The sequence below is a fragment of the Podarcis muralis genome, chromosome 8 (assembly GCF_964188315.1).
Source record: "Podarcis muralis chromosome 8, rPodMur119.hap1.1, whole genome shotgun sequence".
Classification (NCBI taxonomy): domain Eukaryota; kingdom Metazoa; phylum Chordata; class Lepidosauria; order Squamata; family Lacertidae; genus Podarcis; species Podarcis muralis.
The window spans coordinates 46,779,991-46,800,206 of record NC_135662.1 but is presented as its reverse complement, the minus strand read 5'-3'; the positions used below and the strand labels follow the sequence as shown (position 1 = coordinate 46,800,206).

The 20,216-nt window shown below is 40.1% G+C and overlaps 1 protein-coding gene across 6 annotated transcripts in view; it reads right to left on the bottom strand.

The window, feature by feature from the left end:
- Positions 1-20,216, bottom strand: part of SMCHD1 (structural maintenance of chromosomes flexible hinge domain containing 1) — a 64,376-nt gene that overhangs the window by 9,077 nt on the left and 35,083 nt on the right. For all 6 annotated transcript variants that reach the window (XR_013393951.1, XM_077933116.1, XM_077933115.1 and 3 more), the window contains 13 exons: positions 19,055-19,173; positions 17,765-17,932; positions 16,932-17,057; positions 15,933-16,012; positions 12,256-12,413; positions 11,534-11,640; positions 10,420-10,478; positions 7,874-7,961; positions 6,186-6,317; positions 4,522-4,674; positions 3,559-3,685; positions 3,258-3,377; positions 1,688-1,773 (listed from right to left, as the gene is read on the bottom strand). Coding sequence is in view for 5 of the 6 variants with exons in the window: in XM_077933116.1 (XP_077789242.1) it covers positions 1,688-1,773; positions 3,258-3,377; positions 3,559-3,685; positions 4,522-4,674; positions 6,186-6,317; positions 7,874-7,961; positions 10,420-10,478; positions 11,534-11,640; positions 12,256-12,413; positions 15,933-16,012; positions 16,932-17,057; positions 17,765-17,932; positions 19,055-19,173 (1,523 nt within the window). In the remaining variant the exon portion in view is untranslated. The remainder of the gene's footprint in view (positions 1-1,687; positions 1,774-3,257; positions 3,378-3,558; positions 3,686-4,521; positions 4,675-6,185; positions 6,318-7,873; positions 7,962-10,419; positions 10,479-11,533; positions 11,641-12,255; positions 12,414-15,932; positions 16,013-16,931; positions 17,058-17,764; positions 17,933-19,054; positions 19,174-20,216) is intronic.

The window sequence follows — 20,216 nt, the reverse complement described above, 5'->3', positions numbered from 1 at the left end:
TTATTTGCATATGAAGCATTATTAAATACCATATTTACTCAAATGTAATGCATACCTTTTTTGGCCAAATTACGCCGTGAAAATTAGGGTGCACATTGGATTTGATGGTGCATTTACATTCACCACCAAATACTTTTTTGGTTTCAAGGTTTTGAAAATCAAGGTCCACATTAGATTTGATGGCACATTACATTCGAGTAAATACAGTACTTTGCATTGTATCTAGCTGGTATCCCTCCACTCACAGATAGCTCTTTGATTTAAGCAGAGCCTTCTGTCAAAGAACAGACATAAATGTGATCTTCAGCAATTTCCCCTCCTCCCTAAAGTCCCCTTGATCAATGTTACAATGACAGAAGATTCACCTGGATCAGTGAAGGTGCGCCAACTGGATATAACCTATTCGTTTTCTGATTTGAATTTTAAGTAAGAAGGTGAATTTATCACACTTAAACATCTCAAAATGAAGTTAGGATTTTTCTGTTCTTGATGTAAAAAGCTGTATCCAACAGACAATAGTTTGACATTGCAACTTTATGCACACTTACATGGGAGTAGGCCAAACTATAGTCAATGGTATCTGAAGAAGTGTGCATGCGCACGAAAGCTCATACCAATAACAAACTTAGTTGGTCTCTAAGGTGCTACTGGAAGGATTTTTTTTATTTTGTTTCGACTATGGCAAACTAACATGACTAAATATCTGTAGTCAAAGGAACTGACTTCTGAGTAGATATGCACAAGATTACACTGTAGATGCAGATTAGAAGCTTTGCTTCAAAACACTGCTCATTTGAACCAAATAGTAGAATCTGAAAGTTACCTGGCTATCAGCTGGCAGACTGCTAACTAATGGGCTCCTAAGACAGGCAACTTACATTCTACTTTTCCTGAACAATGAGTGTGCGCTCTCTCACAAATTCAGGATCACTTCATGTGAAGCAGCTGCCATATGGAGGTCACCTGAAATTGCACCTGGGTTGTAGTTTCTTCATGTGGTGAGATTCAGCATGGCTCAGTTCCTGATATGCACTGTGTCTCCATGTTCTCACAAAACAGTCTTATAATTTGTAGTGACTAGGGTTTTTCCCCCAGCTGGAATTAGCCGGAACTCAGTTCCAGCACCTCTCAGGTGGGCGCCATTGCCATTATAATAGAACAAGGGAGGCATTCATGGTGAGTTCTGGCACTTCTTTTTCTAGAAAAATAGGACTGGTGGTGACATGAACTGATACCCCAATCCCAAAGGTGAGTCACTAGATAAAAACCAAGAGTCATACCAAATAGTCACCATGAAGATACAATTTCAAGATAGTTCCATACGATTGGCAGATTGTAATAAAAGGGGCATCAGTGAGTAAGAGACCATGTTGCCCCTTTATACGCTTGATAAGGACAGGAGAAGACTGAAAATGGGGGCTTGGAAAAGTTTTAACAATGGCTGTGACAATCTTGAGAAAAAGAAACCTTAAGTGGAAACGAAAGTATTAATGAAACTGTAAGTCTTGCTTCTATTTAAACCTTGCGAGAAATTTGTAGGGTCATCTATCTAGGCATGAGGCTAAGAACTGTATGCTATGGATACTTTTGTGTAAGCCTTTCCTGAAGTCATACTCTACTTGTCCTCACTAGGATTTTGTTAGATATCTTGATGGATAAAAATGAAAGAAAATGAAAAAAGCCGTACAACGTTAGTCTGAGGTATATCAATCCGAAGTCTTTTCAGTTTATCCTTCAGCTGAGCCTCTCTTGTTTCAGCCTCCTGAACTTGACCTGAAACAATGTGTTGAATTAGTAAAAATTAGTTAAGGCTGGTCTGAGGTTAAGTTCACACAGGTCACACCACATTAACGCTGTCATGTGGTGAGGAACCACCCACGCCATTGGTCTCATCGTCCACCAAATTAACATCAACTGTTGATTCACATGTGCAAAATAATAATAATAATAATAATAATAATAATAATAATAATAATAGTAATAATAATAATAATAATAATAATAATAATAATAATAATAAATCAGAGCAGGCACAGACAAATGTCTGATACCATCTCAAGCTTAATACTTTCAGTGGTGATAGTTTATGCACTCAGCTAAGAATTATCAAATGATTCTGGGGTCAAATCACTCTTCTGAATGTCTACACAAGAATACATGGCCACAGAAAGAAAGATCCGCAATACATACAGCGAGCAATCAGAATGATCTCCATGATTGCAGCTGTGTTCTTTTATCATCGGCTGCAGTCACAAAATCAGCTCTCAGCACACTATGGTCTGGTCCACGTACCACATACCTATAGTCACTCTTGGTTTAATGTGAAGTGGCATGCTGGTTGGTGCAGGATGCTGAAATCGGAGACGGTTTGCTCCTGCCCTGTTCCTACTGTGTTACCAGGAAATAGGCCATGGTCTGGTTCATCTTGTCATCTGAACTGGGACTCATAGTTCCTTTTTCTCCAAACAACTCACAAGAGGAAGTCAAGAAGACAAACAGGCCATGAGTCTAGATTTTGACAACAAGCAGACCAGATTGTGGCTTGTTTCTGGTAGAATGGCTGCAACAGGAGCAGGGCAGGTGCAAAGCATCTGTGATCTCAGTAGCGTTGTGCACCAGCATTCTGCTCATTCACATTAAAGCACAGTTTATTTCAACTGTGATTAAAGGTAATGTGCGAATGAGATCTATGCGTACAGCTCAATTCACACCAAATAGCTGTGTATACTACTGGATGAAGAAATTACTCACAGGGAGTGGCTGTATATTGTGAACCAGTACATCATAGCTCAGTCCAAATCCTGTGCTCATTGTTTCCTAAACACCAAGTGCAGAGCTTGCAAAGCTAGCTCAGCCCTGTTGTGCCGTGCATCACAACACGCCTGACAATCTCCCCTCACCTGTGACAATGTCAACCACCTGATGTCATTGCGACATTAGATGACTGATGCGAAAACAAGAGATGTATTCAAAAAGGCTTGATATCTGGACCTATTTTAATTTGCACAATCCAAAACTATACTTAAGCACTATTGAAAAGGAGTAGCACATATAAAAATACATGGCAACTTTACTAATCTGTGGCCCTGCAGATGCTGCTAAACTATAATTCTCATCATCCCTCACCATTGGTAAAGCTAGCAGGGACCGACAGGAGTTGTAATTCAGCAACAGATGAAGTGCTAAAGGCTAGCAACTCTTGGTCTGTAACAATGAAAAATACATTCAAATGAAAACAGTATTTGTATGTTACTTACGCTTCATTTCAGTTAGAAGCTGATTAGTGGTGTCAAACGTATCTCTGTATGCAGTTATTGACTTAGAAAGCTCGTCTCTCTCTTTTGAAAGTGTGGCCATCTGCTGTTGTTTCTTATAACCTAAACAAAAAAAATTGCAATTTAATCCATTCTACTTTGTGGGTATTTTGGGAAAAGACCAAGTACAAAATGAAACGTTGCATTGATACTTGAAAGAATGCAAGAAAAAAAGATTTAAAAGCATTGTGGAAAATACACATTACATTTTAGAAAGTAAAAATTAGAAACATTTGAAACTCACCATCATAAAACATAAAAGGGAGACAATAAGGTTCCAAACGTCGATTCAAAATGGGTATATCTGGCTCAAATACAAGAATATATTCAGTACTATCTCTCCCTGGACTATTTTCTGCCAGCACAAGATCCTGAAGAAAAACAGACATATATTTTTATCATTGATTTCAGATTGCTGTATATAAAAATATTTGTGCAAAAATTAGCTATACTTTCATTCCATATTAATTCTGACATATACTAACAGAACATTTTTAGCAAAAAGTATTTTTTCAAGGTTAAAAGGTTATATGTACCATTGATCTAGCTTACCTTGTAATGTAAGATATAAAATGCAGCTTCAATTTAGAAATATATCTATACCTTGTATGTTCTCTTGGTAAGCTTTTATTCATTATTCTATACTTAAAAATAGTACAAAAGGCAGCATGGAGAGAACCGAAATGAATAATACGTAGTAAAACAAAACATTCAACTCCCAATGTGGAGTTAAAGTTACTGCTATTACCATGGAAGCAGACAGTAGATCCCAAGGGATCAGAGCTTGTCATAAGAAAAAAAAAAAGAATCACTTCTCATCAATAAGCACTAAAATATAATGGGTGCCAGTTTGTAAATACTGAACATGATTGAAAGAAACCATTGATTTCAATAAGCTTTATAGGTTTAACTCTTTGAATGTAATAAACAGGACTTAAACCTGCCATCCTATAACCTTTTCCTGGGAGTAAGCACTGTTGAACTCTGTGAGAATTTTGGTAGATATATATATATATAGGACTGTGCTATAAATTTACTTATTTTCTCTGGATCATGCCCATTAGTATCTAAAGTTTCTTAAAACACAGGAAAAACTAAATGAAAAATGTAAGGAAAAGTGACACATGTGCAAGAGAATACATGGCTGCTTTCGGTTTTAGGAATATTACCTCTAAACTTACATTACAATTATGTTTAGAAGACTCACCTCAATTTCAACAATTCCTCTGTGAAATGGAAACTCAACTGTATCTGTTTTACCCTGAAACAGGGGGATGTCCTTAACTTTATCAGTTGAACTTCGAATTTTAGCTATGATTTTCCCATCCAAGTCATTGCCAGTGCAGTTTTTGTATTCATCCTTAAAATTAAGAAGATATTAGAGTTGTGTCCCCTGCCCATAACATGTATTTTGAGGTTGGAGTATGCGCACATATTTTGTTTGTGTGCCCTTTTTGTTTCCAGAACTCTTCGGAAGTTTACAGCCCCATTTCCTGCAAACTGCACTATCTTGAGCTCAAAATGCAGTTGGGCATTTCAACCTAGTTTTACTCAAAGTGTAGACCCACTGAAATCAATCAAATCACTCCTGCCTGCGATCACGTGCTGAGGAACAGCCCAAACCATTGGCCCCAGTATCCCACAAGGTAAATGAATAAACCTAACTAAGTCATGTTCATTAATTTTAATGGCTCTACTCCAGGTAAAACTTAGTTGAAAACCACCCAAGATCTTTTCAAAAGAAAAAAAAAACCCTGGGAAGAGTGAAGTGGGACTTTGAAATGCTTTTTTATATTGTCACTCAATTGCAGCATTAACTTGGGGGAATTTAGTTAAACAGCAGTAATGGAGAAATGTGTGCCCACCCCCACCATAAAGGTTTACATGCCTGTATCAATATTAATATCAATTAACATGAAAAATGGAGGCTTGGGTGTGTGTTTTAGCGAGCCTGTTGTATTTGCCCTGACCAGATTATTCATTTGTATAAGGCTTGTTTGGAGGTTCTAGCAGGGGAGCGCAGCTATCGTATACCCTTGACCGAAGAACGGTACACTCCTTCTATCTGGGATGGTCGTCCTCTTCCACCGAGCGCGCAGCTTCGGGAGGGACGCACATGGAGCGGTGAGGGAGGAAGGGGAAACCCGCCTAGCCAGCCAGATCAGCCAAATCAACCCTGGCGATCAATGGGGTGACAGATGTCGCAGCCAGATCGCCCTCACATTTGTATAAGGCAATAATCAAAAGCCTTTGAGTTATATTCACTGATAGTCATATTCAGAGGAGACCTTTGAAATCAATGGGTCTACTCTGAGTGTGAATTAGATGAGAATCACCCTTTGTAATTAAGATTATGGATTACTGCTGTTGAATACTGGGAATAGGCTCCATATATCTCATATCTTACTTTTCAAGTGGAATAAATTCCAGGTTTTTCAGTCTCAGCACGCCTAATCACGAAGACTAAAGCCCAGAAGACTAAACTTCCACCTTACAATTTAATTAGACAGAATCTTATAAAGAGCAATTGCTGGAATAACCCAGGATAAAATTTAAGGTTTTTCCTAAAACAAAATACAAGTAATGGGCTGCCAACCTTAATGGAAATGATAAATAAAGTACAAGTTAACTGTTTACATGTGGGGTGACCCTCAGGCCAAGGGACCAACTGAGGCCCTTTAAGCCTCTCTATATAGCTATATGGCCAAACAATCAGATGGAACTTAAAATCCACTTTTTTCAAAATATTGATTGTAAAGCAGGAAATAAGAGAACCAATGTCTATTTTATCCAGCTTCAATATACCTTTCTTAAAAAGTGAAATCCATTCCATTTTAAGTCATTTTATTACATACAATCCTACTTAATTACCATAATAACGAGAGTCAAGTCTTTGACAAGGGTCCGACTGCCAACACTCTGAGCATTAGAAACGGTAGGAGTATTTGGCAAAATTCTTGGCATCAGCTGTGTTGGTTCATTAGGCTCCACTTCAAAAACAATCTGAGGAAAAGATCATCACAATACTCAGTTCACAGTCTTAAAGGCGGTCAACAAGGACTGAAGCATGTCTTTTAAGGCAAATCAAGAATAGAAACAACCTTAATTGTAGAATACTAAGTTTCCAATTCATATGTATTCTTCTTGTGTGTTTTGCTTCCATACAGATGGGCCCATGCTGTAGTTTTAACAACTGCAACTGACAGCCACTGGATAGTTCCTACACTGCTATCACTGAAGACCCCGACTACACAAAAGTGGAAATCACACTTCAAAACTTGTATGAGTTGGGCCACACTACATCTATTTCTGGATTTGTGCTTATTCATTGCAGCTTTATATAATGCATTCAAGAAAGTATTAATGCTACTAATTAGCCCATCCCTGTGGACCTTTATATGAACTGCACAACAAGGAATTGTGGAAAAGAAGTAGCTGCTGTTGTCACAAGTATTTCCTAAAATGCTGTACTACTCTCTTCTCCACCACTGTTCCATATGACAGTGGTAGAGCAAAAACATACAGAGGAAGGCCAGGTACTTTTGAATCAGGACTTGCCTCATTCATTGAAAAAATTGGGCTTGATCTAGTCAAGCACTATAGAATGCCCATTATAGATAGTTCTCTAGGTGGTGCATTTTTTTAAACCCCCAAAAATATAAAGTACAACATGGAAATCAAAAGCAAATTAAAAGCAGCATCAATCTAGTAAACCCAGCAACAGAGAAAACAGTAGTGCCAGAGAGCAAGTTTTAAAAATGGAAAAGTGGAGCGATTCTTCTATTGTCGGCATCCGTCTCAGGTGGTGCTACGGGTCAGTGTGTCTGGCTGTTAACCAGAAGGTTGGTGGTTCGGGTCCACCCAGGGATGGCTGTGGACAGGATTCCTGAACTGCAGGGGGTTGAACTAGATGACCCTTGGGGTCCCTTGCACGACAGCATGATTTCTGGGTGGCAGCAGTGTTTAGACTGTTTCTTTCTGGGTGCCTCCAAATGGAGAAAGAGGGATCTCCGTGTGTATATATTTGAGCAGGAAATTGGGGGTGGGCAGGAAAAAAAATGTCCCTTTAAGTTCTGTCGAATTTGTCTGCATATGAGTGGTTATTCAGGGACTATCATTTTAAGTGGATAGATGAGTTCCTTATGAATAGACTTATGAATAGCACTAGCTCTTTGGAAGACTCTGCTCCTTTGAAAACAGACAAGTACCTAGACTTTTGATATTTTGTCACCTGCTAAAAATGTTTGTTTCACCAAGTGTTTTTAGAGAATTGGCTTGACTCAGTGTTGGCCATTTATTCTGTATTCTATTATTTTATTGTTGTATGATGTTTTAATGATTTTAACCGATTGGTAGGTTCATGCGAGAGAAGGAAATACTTCAGGGAAAGGCCTTTTTATTTCTAAGAAAGTAGTAAAGGTCAGACAAGTTGAACAGGTTATTCAAAACATCAACATAAATTAGCTTGTAACTCATTCAAATCTTATGAGATAAAATAAGAAAAATGTCTACAGCAAATTACAGCATTTTATTTTATAACTGTTATTTCAAAAGCAAACCTGTTCGCTGTTAAGAATGTTTATTTTGTCAATGGCAAATGCAAACTGGATGCTGTAGGTGCCCACTTTCTCTGGAACCATTTTTTGCCTAAATTGCAAATATCAGGATTTTAGTAACAAAGTAAAACTTTCAATATTTATATTTTCTAACACAAACCCACCTCTCTATTAAATGAGGATACATTTTATGAGCTGAACCAAATGTTTCATTCTTTCAATGCAAGTAAATCTTGTTGAAGGAAAGACACCTGAATCTAACCCAAAGTTTCTTCTAAGTAATATATTTTCCCCTCATATATCTTATTCTAATTACTAATACGCAAAAAATTAATTCCTATACAGTCATACCTCATGTTACATCCGCTTCATGTTACGTTCTTTCAGGTTACGTCCCGCAGTGACCCGGAAGTACTGGAAAGGGTTACTTCCGGGTTTTGCCACTCGCGCATGCGCAGACACGCAAAATGACGTCACGCGCATGTGCAGAAGAGACGAATCGCAACCCGCGTGTGCGCACACGTGCCACTGCGGGCTGCGTTCTTTTCATGTTGCGAACAGACCTCCGGAACGGATCCCGTTCGCAACCAGAGGTACCATTGTATTTGAAGACTATAAATACAGACTATAAATGTAGTTGCCTTGTCATATGCTGTAACAAAAATTATCTTAGTTAAACGCATGCAAACCCCTCAACTTTTTCTCCAACATTCTAGATTAGTGATATGCTTAACACAGGCATTCAGCAGAGAGCTAAGTTGAAAGAATCGCTACATTCTGGATTTGACATTTTTTATCAACACAACCTCATTCTGGTTGCATTTGGCTTCAACCTTTTTGCAATATTTTAATACTTAGCCCTTATTTTGTTCATTGCAAAAGATGAACATTGCATTTTGAAAACTAAACAGTGCAGTAAAAAATTCAGATAATCCTTAGCTTAGTAAGGTATTTGCTACTGCGGAGAGCCACCCCATTTTACATGTGGAAAACCCGCTTCTATTTACAACTGCTTATTCGCTGGTGGTGTGAAGGGGTTCCTATTTTATTCCCACCTCTGTGATTATATTTCAAATCCTGTAACTGTTGCCCCCCTATATCTTTACTATGGCATTTACAAAAACCTTGATTTATAACACAGTAGCTGTGTTACTTTAGACAAGGTACAAAGCAGCAGATTCATTTTGTTGTCCTTTATTATTAACTATAAAGGAAAACAAGGTAAATTCTGACTATAACAATAAATTATTATTATTATTGAATTTATATTCTGTGAACTGCCTTGAGACCTCCAGGTACAGGGCGGTTCACAGAATAAAGAGATTGATTGAAGGTGAATACTATATTTAAATTGGTTACCGTTTCTTTAAGGCTTATATTTGCTTTTATAGGGTTACTCTTATTATAAATGGCAGTTACTTGCTAATACAGAAGCTTACATAAGACTGGCTTGTAAAAACTTAGTTCCTTTACCTATCGAACTCATATACCAATTACCGGTACATTTAGTCATTTCTCCCCATATCAGTCAGTCTCACCATCAGGTATAGAGGACTTCTGCTGGTTTTCTCTAAGCCAGGCTTTCAGGCAGTTCTCTCTCTGGTTGGCTCCAGTAGCTCCTTGCTCCACTCCTGCTTACTGGCCTTTGATGGCTTCCCTTTCAATCTTTGACTTAATTTAGTAATTTAGCTCTTTTGGGGGAAGACTGTATTTCCAAGCCTCTTCCTAACAATATATTCAATAGCTACTTGCCTGGCTTCCACCTGCTTCAACTCCAGACTTCCTTCTGCCTTTCCTCTTCTGGCCAGCAGCCTCAGACAGTCATGCTTTCCCCCTGGACAGTCAAAATTAGCCTCCTTATGTTCTAGCCAGCCCACCCTTCAACCAATTAGATTTGAGTGGCTCAAAATTCTACACCCCCATCAGAACACTTGCCCTACCCAATGAGTGACAAAGAATTTCTATCCAGCAAGCCAATCAGAAGTGAAATTTTGCAATCTAACTCAGTTTAAAAAGAACCCAGCTTTTCCCAGACCAGTCTTATGCAACTAGTTAAGTGACAACTACCAGCCACCAATGGATACTTAGTACAGTGGTACCTCTAGTTACAAATTTAATTCATTCTGGAGGTCCGTTCTTAACCTGAAACTGTTCTTAACTAGAGGCGTGCTTTCGCTAATGGGGCCTCTTGCTGCCACTGTGCCGCCGGCACACGATTTCCATTCTCATCCTGGGGCAAAGTTCTTAACTCAAAGTAACTCTTCCAGGTTTAGCGGAGTTTGTAACCTGAAGCGTTTGTAACCTGAGATGATTGTAACTCGAGGTACCACTGTAGTTGAAATGTCACTGTTTACATAACCCCAAACACGCAGGAAATTTTTACACTGTATATAGAACAAATCCTGTCCCAGTAAACACATGTTAAAAGATTATTTCTACACAGCTACTACACTGCCTTCTGTGATAAAGTAACTACAGTATTAACCTTTGACATTTTGCTTCTTCTAAGCTATGACAAAACCATTTAGAGCCCTACCGAATTTATTTACCTGAAGTAAAAAAAGCTACTGTCGTCATCATTTGTTTTGGTACAGACATACGTTGTAACCTTAAAAAGAAATTACAAGGGATCATATATGTATAATTTTAAAGATAACTTTGTTAAATATGAAGTAGACAAGCAGAATAAATAAAACTGGGCTTTAAAGAAAGGCACTTCATTAACTAAGTAAAGATGTTATTGTGTGGGTTTCCTCAATCCTTCACTCTCCTTCTACTGTACTACGAAATTCATTGATTTCTGCCATTTGGTCCTTTTACTATCAAAAACACGCTTTCAATAGATCATAGGTGGTATTCAAATTGATACATCCCAACAGCACAGGGATTTCAGCTTGCACAACGGGACGCCTTCACTTGCCCTGCATGTGGTCTGTGCCCTCTCCAAATCTGCCCTGCCCTGAGGAAGTTCTGTCATACAAGCTGAAATCCTTGCACCGACAGGACTTGTTACTTAACACCACTCTGGATTAAACCCCACAGCCTCACAAAAGGAATAGAAGTTAAGCCCTCCAAACAACAAGACTGGCTGACATGATATGGTTGCCATGTTGGAGCAGCATAAAATTGCTACCATTATGTGGTTAATAATACATGGAAGATCAGTTCAAGTGGAATGGTTCACTGTATTACCATATTCTTTGATTCTTAAATATCTTCAGTGACATAGGGGAGATATCCAATCCCCATATGCTGAGTTTAAATAGCTGCCATGTATAACTATTTAAAACAGCACCAATGTGGCGCTCGTGTAAGCCATTTGCTCCACTCTTTCATATATTAACAGTTATTTATAAAATATGCACTGTATATCTATAAAAAAACTAAGCCGTTTACATAATAATCAGATTTTAAAAAATCAATAACAATTCATGTAAAAATGCAACATTATTCAAACAAGACTTTTAAATAATAAAGTAAAAACATAATAATATGTATAGATAGATTAAAATGAGCAGTGCATGAAAGGAGAATTTAAAAATTAGGAGTCCAGGAAAGCTTGGGTAATCATATCAAGTCTTTGAAAGTTGCTTGGGGCTTTAAATGTCAACAGCAAGACCTTGAACCTGGCTCAGTAGCTAAAAGGTAGAGAATTTTACTTACATTTTGAGGTACAGTTCTACTACCTTCCCACATTTTCATATAAATTATTCCTGGGCTTATATTTTTAATAATGTTATCAGCTTCAGAAATAACACTAATAATGAAATCTGTGGGGAGAAAAAAGCATATGAATCTTTCTCGCTAAAGTTCTGTTTTACATTTCAAAATTAAAATGTTCTGAAATATTAGGAAGCTATCTTATACCAAGCCAGATCACTGGTCCCATCTAGTTCAGTACTGTCTTACACTGACTGACAGAGGCTCAGATTCCAGACAGCTGTCTTTCTCAGCAAAACTTAAGAGGAGCCAGGGGCTGAACATTCTGCATACAATGCATGTACTCTACCACTGAATTCCAGCTCTTTCCAAGACAGGCATGCAAGTGAAAACCTGCAAGACGCTTAGATCCATTTCCTGAAAATGATTAACTGTTACATACCAGAGATGTTACTAACGACTGCTATAAACCATTGATCTTAGTGCTCCACGTAAATGCTTCAGCAATTAAATAATTATGAAAATGTAACATCACAGCAACTTAGGCAAGGGCATGCTGAATTTGTAGACAGGTCTTCACAAAATGAGTTCTAAAGCCATTTTATACATGAATGTTACACTTTACCAAGCTATATATAGCTATGGCCAGTCCTGACAGTTACAAAACTAAAAATGGTGAAGACCTTACATATGGTTAGATTAAAATGTCATAAACAAAAACTCACCAGGAAAGGTGTTTCCAGCTACAAGGGTAGCATTCGTGTCATACTTGACATTCAAACGTACAGGTCTCTCGGGGTCAGGCTGAACATTTAATCTGATTACTGGACAGTTTAGTGTGTTCTTGTTGTATGTGGCTTTAAATTGCAATGTATGCTCTCCCCTGCAAAATAAAATCGTGGTTAAACTCCAATATACCTCTTTGTCCAAAAAGTTTCAACAAACCTAAAAAAAAGTATAGATTTTCCACTACATCTGTATGAAGCCAATGGGAGAGGTTGTTCACAGATTTAGAACTGAATGCTATAAATATGTGGATTACACTTTTCATTTTCATTGGATCTAGGTGTAGCCATGTACATTTTGAACAAGTGCCTAGAGTCAGTAATGGGTTTTAAGAGGGGAAAATATATGAAACTCAGTTCAGATAATGGCACCCTCATTATGTATCTTTATGTGCCAGGCAAAAACAATATCTTCTCCCAGGCCGTTGGCTAATTAAAACAAACTATGGCCTTTTAAACTGTGTGGGGGTGGTATTGTTTTTTGTTTGTTATTATGGTATGTATTTTTGTGTTTTTATATTATACACTGCTCTGTGATCTTCAGATGAAGGGAGATACAGAAATTTAATAAATAAAATAGTAAGACCTCAAGAGTAGCCCCACACAGAGCACATTGCAGTAATTCAGAAACAGCCACACCAGCCAGAGCTGGTGAAAGGGACTCTTAGTTGCCAAGGGCACCTGTGCCTCCAATGAGAGTTGGGTGTAGGAGAAGGCTATTTCTTCATGGAGAGTGAAGAGGCACTTGAAGACTGTCTGAAAACTGCAACTGGTGCAGAATGCAATCATCACACTTTTAACTGGAACCGATAGCTATACATGCATTATGTCTGGGTCAAAACATATTTACTCAATTCAAGGTGCCTAGCTTGGCCAATAAAACCCTAAATTGGCTTGAGACTTGAGGCATTTGAAAGAATTTTTCTTTGATGAACCTTCCTGTTAATTAAATTTTTCACTGGACGTCCTTTTCTGGGTGCCTTCAAGGTTAGACTGGCGACTGCTGGGAAGCATATCTGAGGTGCACAAATCTTCAGTTTTTCCTCCCAAGCCATGCTGCATCACCTTTAACTTTTTTTTTAGGAATGGCTCGCAAGGTGGAGCAGAGCTGCAGAGCTGTTGCTGCTACTTATGAGAAGGATCAGGCAAGTCCACCCTGTTCTTTCAGGCCTTTAAGGCAGTGTTTCCCAACCTTTTTTGGGCAAAGGCACACTTGTTTCATGAAAAAAATCTCGAGGCACACCACCATGCCAGATGGGGAAAAGTCACTTTTTACTTATGTAAAAAAAAAATAAAAAAATAGTAACAGCATAGAAGGTAATGGTTATCTCTTTGATGTCTGATGGGAGGGCATTCCACAGGGCGGGCGCCACTACCGAGAAGGCCCTCTGCCTGGTTCCCTGTAACCTCACTTTTCACAGTGAGGGAATTGCCAGAAGGCCCTTGGCACTGGATCTCAGTGTCTGGGCTGAACGATGGTGGCGGAGACGCTACTTCAGGTATACTGGACCGAAACCGCTTAGGGCTTTAAAGGTCAGCACCAACACTTTGAATTGTGCTCGGAAAGGTACTGGGAGCCAATGTAGGTCTTTCAAGACTGTCGTTACGTGGTCTCGGCGGCAGGTAGCAGCGCTCACAGCTTACGGACTGCACCGTGTAACAGGTGTCTGGCCCAGCAGCCTAAGGCGGACAAGCCACTGAAACAGGCATTCAGAATCCATTCATTTCATAAAACCTGCAGGGCTCAATCTCTGTGTTTGTGTATGTGTGTGTTTCTGTTTTGCCCAAGGGTCTGGGGGTGGGAGAGAGCTCTTTAGCATGATGCTTTTAAAACAATTAAATTATCAACAAACAAACCTGATGATACGAATAGCAACGTCAGGTGCTACGGGGGGGGGGGGGAGAGAAGGGGGCCTACTCAGAAGTAAATACTGCGTCCAGGCGCAATTAGCGCTGATTTAAGGTGCACCAAGACTGCCTAAAAACCTCACCAAAGATATGCAACAAAGCGCTTCGTTGCAGAGGGGAGAGTTTGTGCACCGTGGAGGCTGGAGGGCTTCTATTCTACATGCGGGGGTTGGGGGGGGGGCGAGGAAAATGTGCTCCGTGGTGGGGCGGGGAAGGCAAAGTTGCAAAAGCGCCCTGCTCCTTCTTCCGCGGAGGGAAACGCTCCTGCGGAGGCGAGAGGCAGCGAGGAGGCGACGAGGTGAGGCTTTTGTGAGGTAGGGAGAGGAAAGACGGGGGAGGGAACCCAAGGAGGATTTGCACGAGAGGGAATGAAGGGGAAACGCGCCTCCCACGTGGAGCACTTTTCCCCGGGAAATGCACGGGGTGGGGTCGTGGCTGATCCGTGCTGCGCGCTCGCGTCGTGTGGCCCAAAGTGCTGCAGGATCGCCAATGCAAGACCCCCTTTTAAAACCTCCCCCTCCCCCAGCTCTGGAAAAAAAGGGGAAGGGGATGGCGTCGGCGTCGGGGTGCGGAGGCTGCCCGTGCCCGGCCAGGCGTCGGTGGCGGTGTCAGCGCTGCTGCAGTGGCTGCTCCTCCTGCGAGCAGTGAGTGGAGCGCAGCCGCAGCGGCGGCGGGGGGCGTGCGCGCGCTAGGGCGCAAGGCTGGCGGTGGCGGCGGGGAGCCCGGCGGAGGAAGGAACTTGTCCCTTCCCTCTGGACTCGCGCCCCCCGCAGATGTTGCGCCCGGTGCGACTGGCACCTCTGGCACCCCCCACGCTACGCCACTACTCCCACGGCACACTAGGCAACGTCCGGCGGCACACTAGTGTGTCGCGGAACACCGGTTGGGAAACACTGCTTTAAGGGTATCTGATTTTTATAACAGTAATAATTTATTAAATTTATGTACCTCCCTTTAAAAGGATGCGGGTGGCACTGTGGTCTAAATCACAGAGCCTAGAGTCGGTGGTTCGAATCCCCGCGACAGGGTGAGCTCCCGTTGCTTGGTCCCTGCTCCTGCCAACCTAGCAGTTTGAAAGCATGTCAAAGTGCAAGTAGATAAATAGGTACTGCTGGGGCGGGAAGGTAAACGGCGTTTCCATGCGCTGCTCTGGTTCGCCAGAAGTGGCTTAGTCATGCTGGCCACATGACCCGGAAGCTGTACGCTGGTTCCCTCGGCCAATAAAGCGAGATGAGCGTCGCAACCCCAGAATTGTAAGCGACTGGACCTAACTGTCAGGGGTCCCTTTACCTTTATCACCCTTTAGGCGAAGATCCCAGGGCAGGTTTCAACAAAGAAACACATGACAAAATAGCAAAGAAACAATAACACCCCCTCCATCACACATTTAAAAGGTCATAGATTGACTAACAGCCAAAGGCGTGGTTGAAGAGGAACATTTTTGACTGGTGCCTAATGATATGTAATGAAGGAGCCAGGCAAGCCTCCCTTGGGACAGCATTCCCCAAATGGGGTCGCCACAGAAAAGGCCCATTCTCATGTTGCCCCCCTTCAGATCTCTTGTGGAGAAGGGCCCCATGAAGCAGGGCCTCTGATGATAATCGGAGGGTCTGGGTTGGTTCATATGGGGAGAAAACCAACGCTTTGAATTGGGCCTGGAAACGATTCCAAACATTTTCTGATGAATGTAAGAGTTTTCAATCACTTACCAAGGAGCATGAATTCTAAGAACTCCGAAATTTGCTCTGCCATTTTCATCTGTTTTATGCTGCTGGTTTGAAGGAATAATCTGACAAGAAAATTGATTTTCTCCCCATTAATGAATGACTAAGAAGCACTGATAATGATTTAACTATTACAAATCAGCAAATTTTCTATTTCAGTTTTCCATGTATTTCCATAGTTAAGATGCTTTACCCTCCCAGCATATAGCAAACACTTAAGGATTAGGGGTGCCACTTCTATGTTACAATGCTATTTACCACGGGAAACCTAAAATAATCATTAAGCAGCAAACCCCTATATTTCCAGCTATTACTCTCTTTTTCCTGGAGTCAGACTGGTGTGTGGCTCCAGCTAAAGAGAAGTTGTAATCATCAGACAGACAACTGGTGGGTCAGACATGGCCAATGGACTGTCAACTATATGTCTCTTTTTTGTAAATTGAATAACCTAGCAGCCAGCTTGTAGTCACTCAGTTCCCAAGATTATCTGGCATAGAGCAATACACTAAGGGTTTTATTTCAATCCCTAAAACAGTATAAAATAATAATTTTCAAATTGTTATGTATCTATCCAAATATATTATGTGTTTTTAAACGTATTGTCCAATCACATATGCTAGGAATCTAAGCATTTAAAAAAGTGAGGTGTATTTTATAAATACAGACTTCTTGCTCACTTCTTCCAAATCCCTCAAGACACACCTTTTCCACAGGGCTTTTAGCACAAGACTGAGTTCCTATACCCTATTGTAATTAAGAATAAATATCTAATGCAACAATTACTACATTCTTACCCTATTTTTCAGTGCCTCTGGATATCACCTCTATGTCACATTTTAGACTGTAAGATCCCTGAGGTAAGGACTTGTCCTCATATAAAGTGCTGACACTATGCAGATGAATGCATTTTAACAACATTCTTTATTTTGGGTGTCTTGCACAATGATATATTCCAGTGAGATGTATGAATTCAAAGGCAATTACCTTTAAGTTCCCAGCCTTTAAAAGGTTGATTTTGACATCAGGTTCAGAAGATGGGTTATTCCACTGATCACACAGCTGGACTATAAGTGGCTTCTGTAGTTCTTTGCCATTAATCACTGACATAGGCTAGAAGCAGTTCAAAAATTATTGCTATTTAAACCTATAGTATTATTTATTTATTTTATTTATGAAGCATTTCAAAGTGATTTAACAATACAGTACAAACATACATATAGAATAGATTAATATATAAAAGTATTTCAAATATGTGTGTGTGTGTTTGTGTGTAAAACATTTCAAATGCAATACAGAATCCATCAGGGATAAAAATCTCTACTCAGGAGGATTTTTAACTCTTTTGAGGAAAATCTTCAACAGATGCCTGTCTAATATGTAACGGGATGGAATTTCAAGAGGTAAGTGCTGCCCCACTAAAGGCCCAATTATCACATTGTGTGGAATGTACCCTTCTATTAAGATGGTATCTGAAGATGCCCCCTCCTGCAAGCTGCAGTGATTGGTTTGGTATATAAGGAATGAGACGTTTTAGGTGTGTAATGTAATTTAGCTGCAAAACATACAGTGATCAGAAGCCATTTCATCAATCGCTTACTTATGAAGAAGAGCCAATTATGAGAAACTCCAGTCAGAAACGTTATTTTCATACAAGTTACTCTTTTTGTTTCAATGTCTCCTTTCACGCCAGAGACCATGCTAAAGTTTCAGAAGTATTTAATATCAGCGAAACGCTGTAACGTTATGTTCATGCCTCTCCTCTCTCTATTTCCCAGAGGTATGGAGACTATTGCTGGTATTACATGATGCAGACTTACGTTTTCTAACTCTGTCCAGTCCACAAGCACCAATTTAGCTGGAGGTCCTGCAATTAAATTTAGTCTCAAGAAATGAGAAAATTCACGCCAAGCAAAACACAGTTCTTTGGTTCCAGGAGGACCTGCTTTAAACCTGATTCCTGTGACACAAATAGTTTGTGTATCTGCCTATAAAGAAACACATAACAACATTTAACAAACCAATAGGATTTTGATCTCATAAAGTTATTTGATTATACAAGTGGAAGGATAGACATGCTTCTATTTATGGCATATGGGGTTTGCTCTTACAACTCTGCAATTTAAACACCTTGTCCACCTGCTCAAGCCTTACCAACTGACACTCATCCAACACAGCAGGACTAGACAGTGTTCTGGACATCCCTTGAGATGCATCTGCTGTAACAGCTGAGTAAAGCTGGATGCAAGCAATTTCATCCTCAAAAAGCTTTCCAAACAAGTTACAGCAAACTACCACCAGTTCTGCTACCTCCTTCAGGCCAGACAGGAAAAGGCCCTGCACTACCCAGAAGAGCTCCACTGAGCGGCATAATAGGGATGTAAAGGAGGCAGCATACATGTGAGTGTGCAGACTCCCACGCTCTGACTGAGCATGTTGTTTGAACCTGGGCTTCTGGCTTAGCTATCCCACCCAAACCATGAGCCCTAAGACATAGAACCATGGTTGCTGCTCATGTTTAGTCTGGAGAGAGCTAAGCAATGAGCCTGGATTCAACAGACATGCAAAGCCAAACCACAGCTCAACTCAGTGTAGCCTGCAGAGGATTGACCTGGGTGCGGCTGTGGTTGTCTCTCTAGGAGTCTGCACACTTTCTATATTATGTGAAGAATCTATATTATGCTGCAACATAATATATGGTACACTTAAATGGCATAATAAATCAAAGTGGATCCATCTTTATCCTTAGTTAGATATATCCCATGTCAACCAGTATGAGTTGAGAAAACAGTAAATGAATTCAACTCAAGGTAACAACATTCCAGAAAGTTTATGAAAGCTTTGTACTATTTGAGTTCTGGATAAAGACCCAACTAGCAAGAATAATAGCACCACAAAGGTGACTATTTACTTGCCATGAAAACAGAAGTAAATAGAAGTAAATCATTTGAAGAATCTTTACAAGCTTGAAAGTAGTAACTCCCCTTTGCCTCTTATCAGTTGTATGAATGTTATTAAGCTGTGTCAGGGATAGAGACACAAGTTCCCTCCCCCCAAATAAGATGAATTTCACTGATGCAAATCCTACATAACATGGTGTTAAGAAATACCTGCCAAACACTTCTCAGTTCTGATTTATCCAGACCACTACCGTCTATTTTCAAGGAATCCAAACAAGTTGATGTCAGGTTCTGAATGTGATTTCCATGCTGATCTGTAATCATTACCTCTTTAAGGAAAAAAACAACAACAGAAGAATTAGAAACCATCTGTTATTATTTATATTTTATTTTAGAATTCTAAAGATGGTTACTGGAAGTAAACAATGCTCTGAAGATGGCAACCAGAGGTGTTCCTCCTTAAACCCAGTCCAGGTTGTCCCACTCAAGACAGCTGCCAGATGGTAAACAAATCTCCCAATATGGCCACCGAAAATGACGTTACCAATTGATGTGATCAATGGCCAAACAACAAAGCAGAGCAGAACTCATGTCTGGAATTCCCAATATGGCAGGCGAAAGAGTAGGTGGGCAAATTGGCGGGCATGGCTGTATATACTAGTGCACCACTGCCTCTTTTCCTATCTAAGCTTTGGATGATATGGAAAGCAGCAACCTGTGGGCCAAGCTCTGGGCCAAGTTACATGGAGCTAAGCAGCAAGGTCTCATTTATTGTACTTGAAATTGATTGTAGAGGAAAGAATTAACTGACAGGGTTTCATTGGTTTACTAGCTCAGGACTGGACTGAATGATGGGGAAATTGATTAGGGATAATAAAATTACAATGAATTCCTTAGAAGATCAAGTTATGGGGAAGATTAATTTGGGGTAAATTAATTTATAATTAATTTCTCAGAGGATCACAATAAGAGTAATGCCAAAGAAAATCACAATTTAAACACACACACCAGGAATAAATACACCGGAAATAAATGCAGTAAAGGAAAGACAAGTAGTAAAGCCAGCTAGAATGTGCATTAATTGCAGCTGGTTCTGATCTCCATAAACATGGGGAAACTGGGAGTCTTTCAGTTTGGAAAGCTTTAGCTGTACTGAACAAAAGTTTAGAGTGGGTAAAATACAGAGGATACTGTGACTAAAGGCAGCAAAAAAGGCAATAGAGTAGGGCTGCAGATAAGGGAACTAAAGGCTAAAAAGGCAGGAAAAATGAGTGGGAAACAACCACAGTGGGGGAAGGAGCACTGAGAAGGAGAACTAATGATAAAGCTAAACACACAGAGAAAATCAACAAGAAGTAGAAGAAGCAAGGAA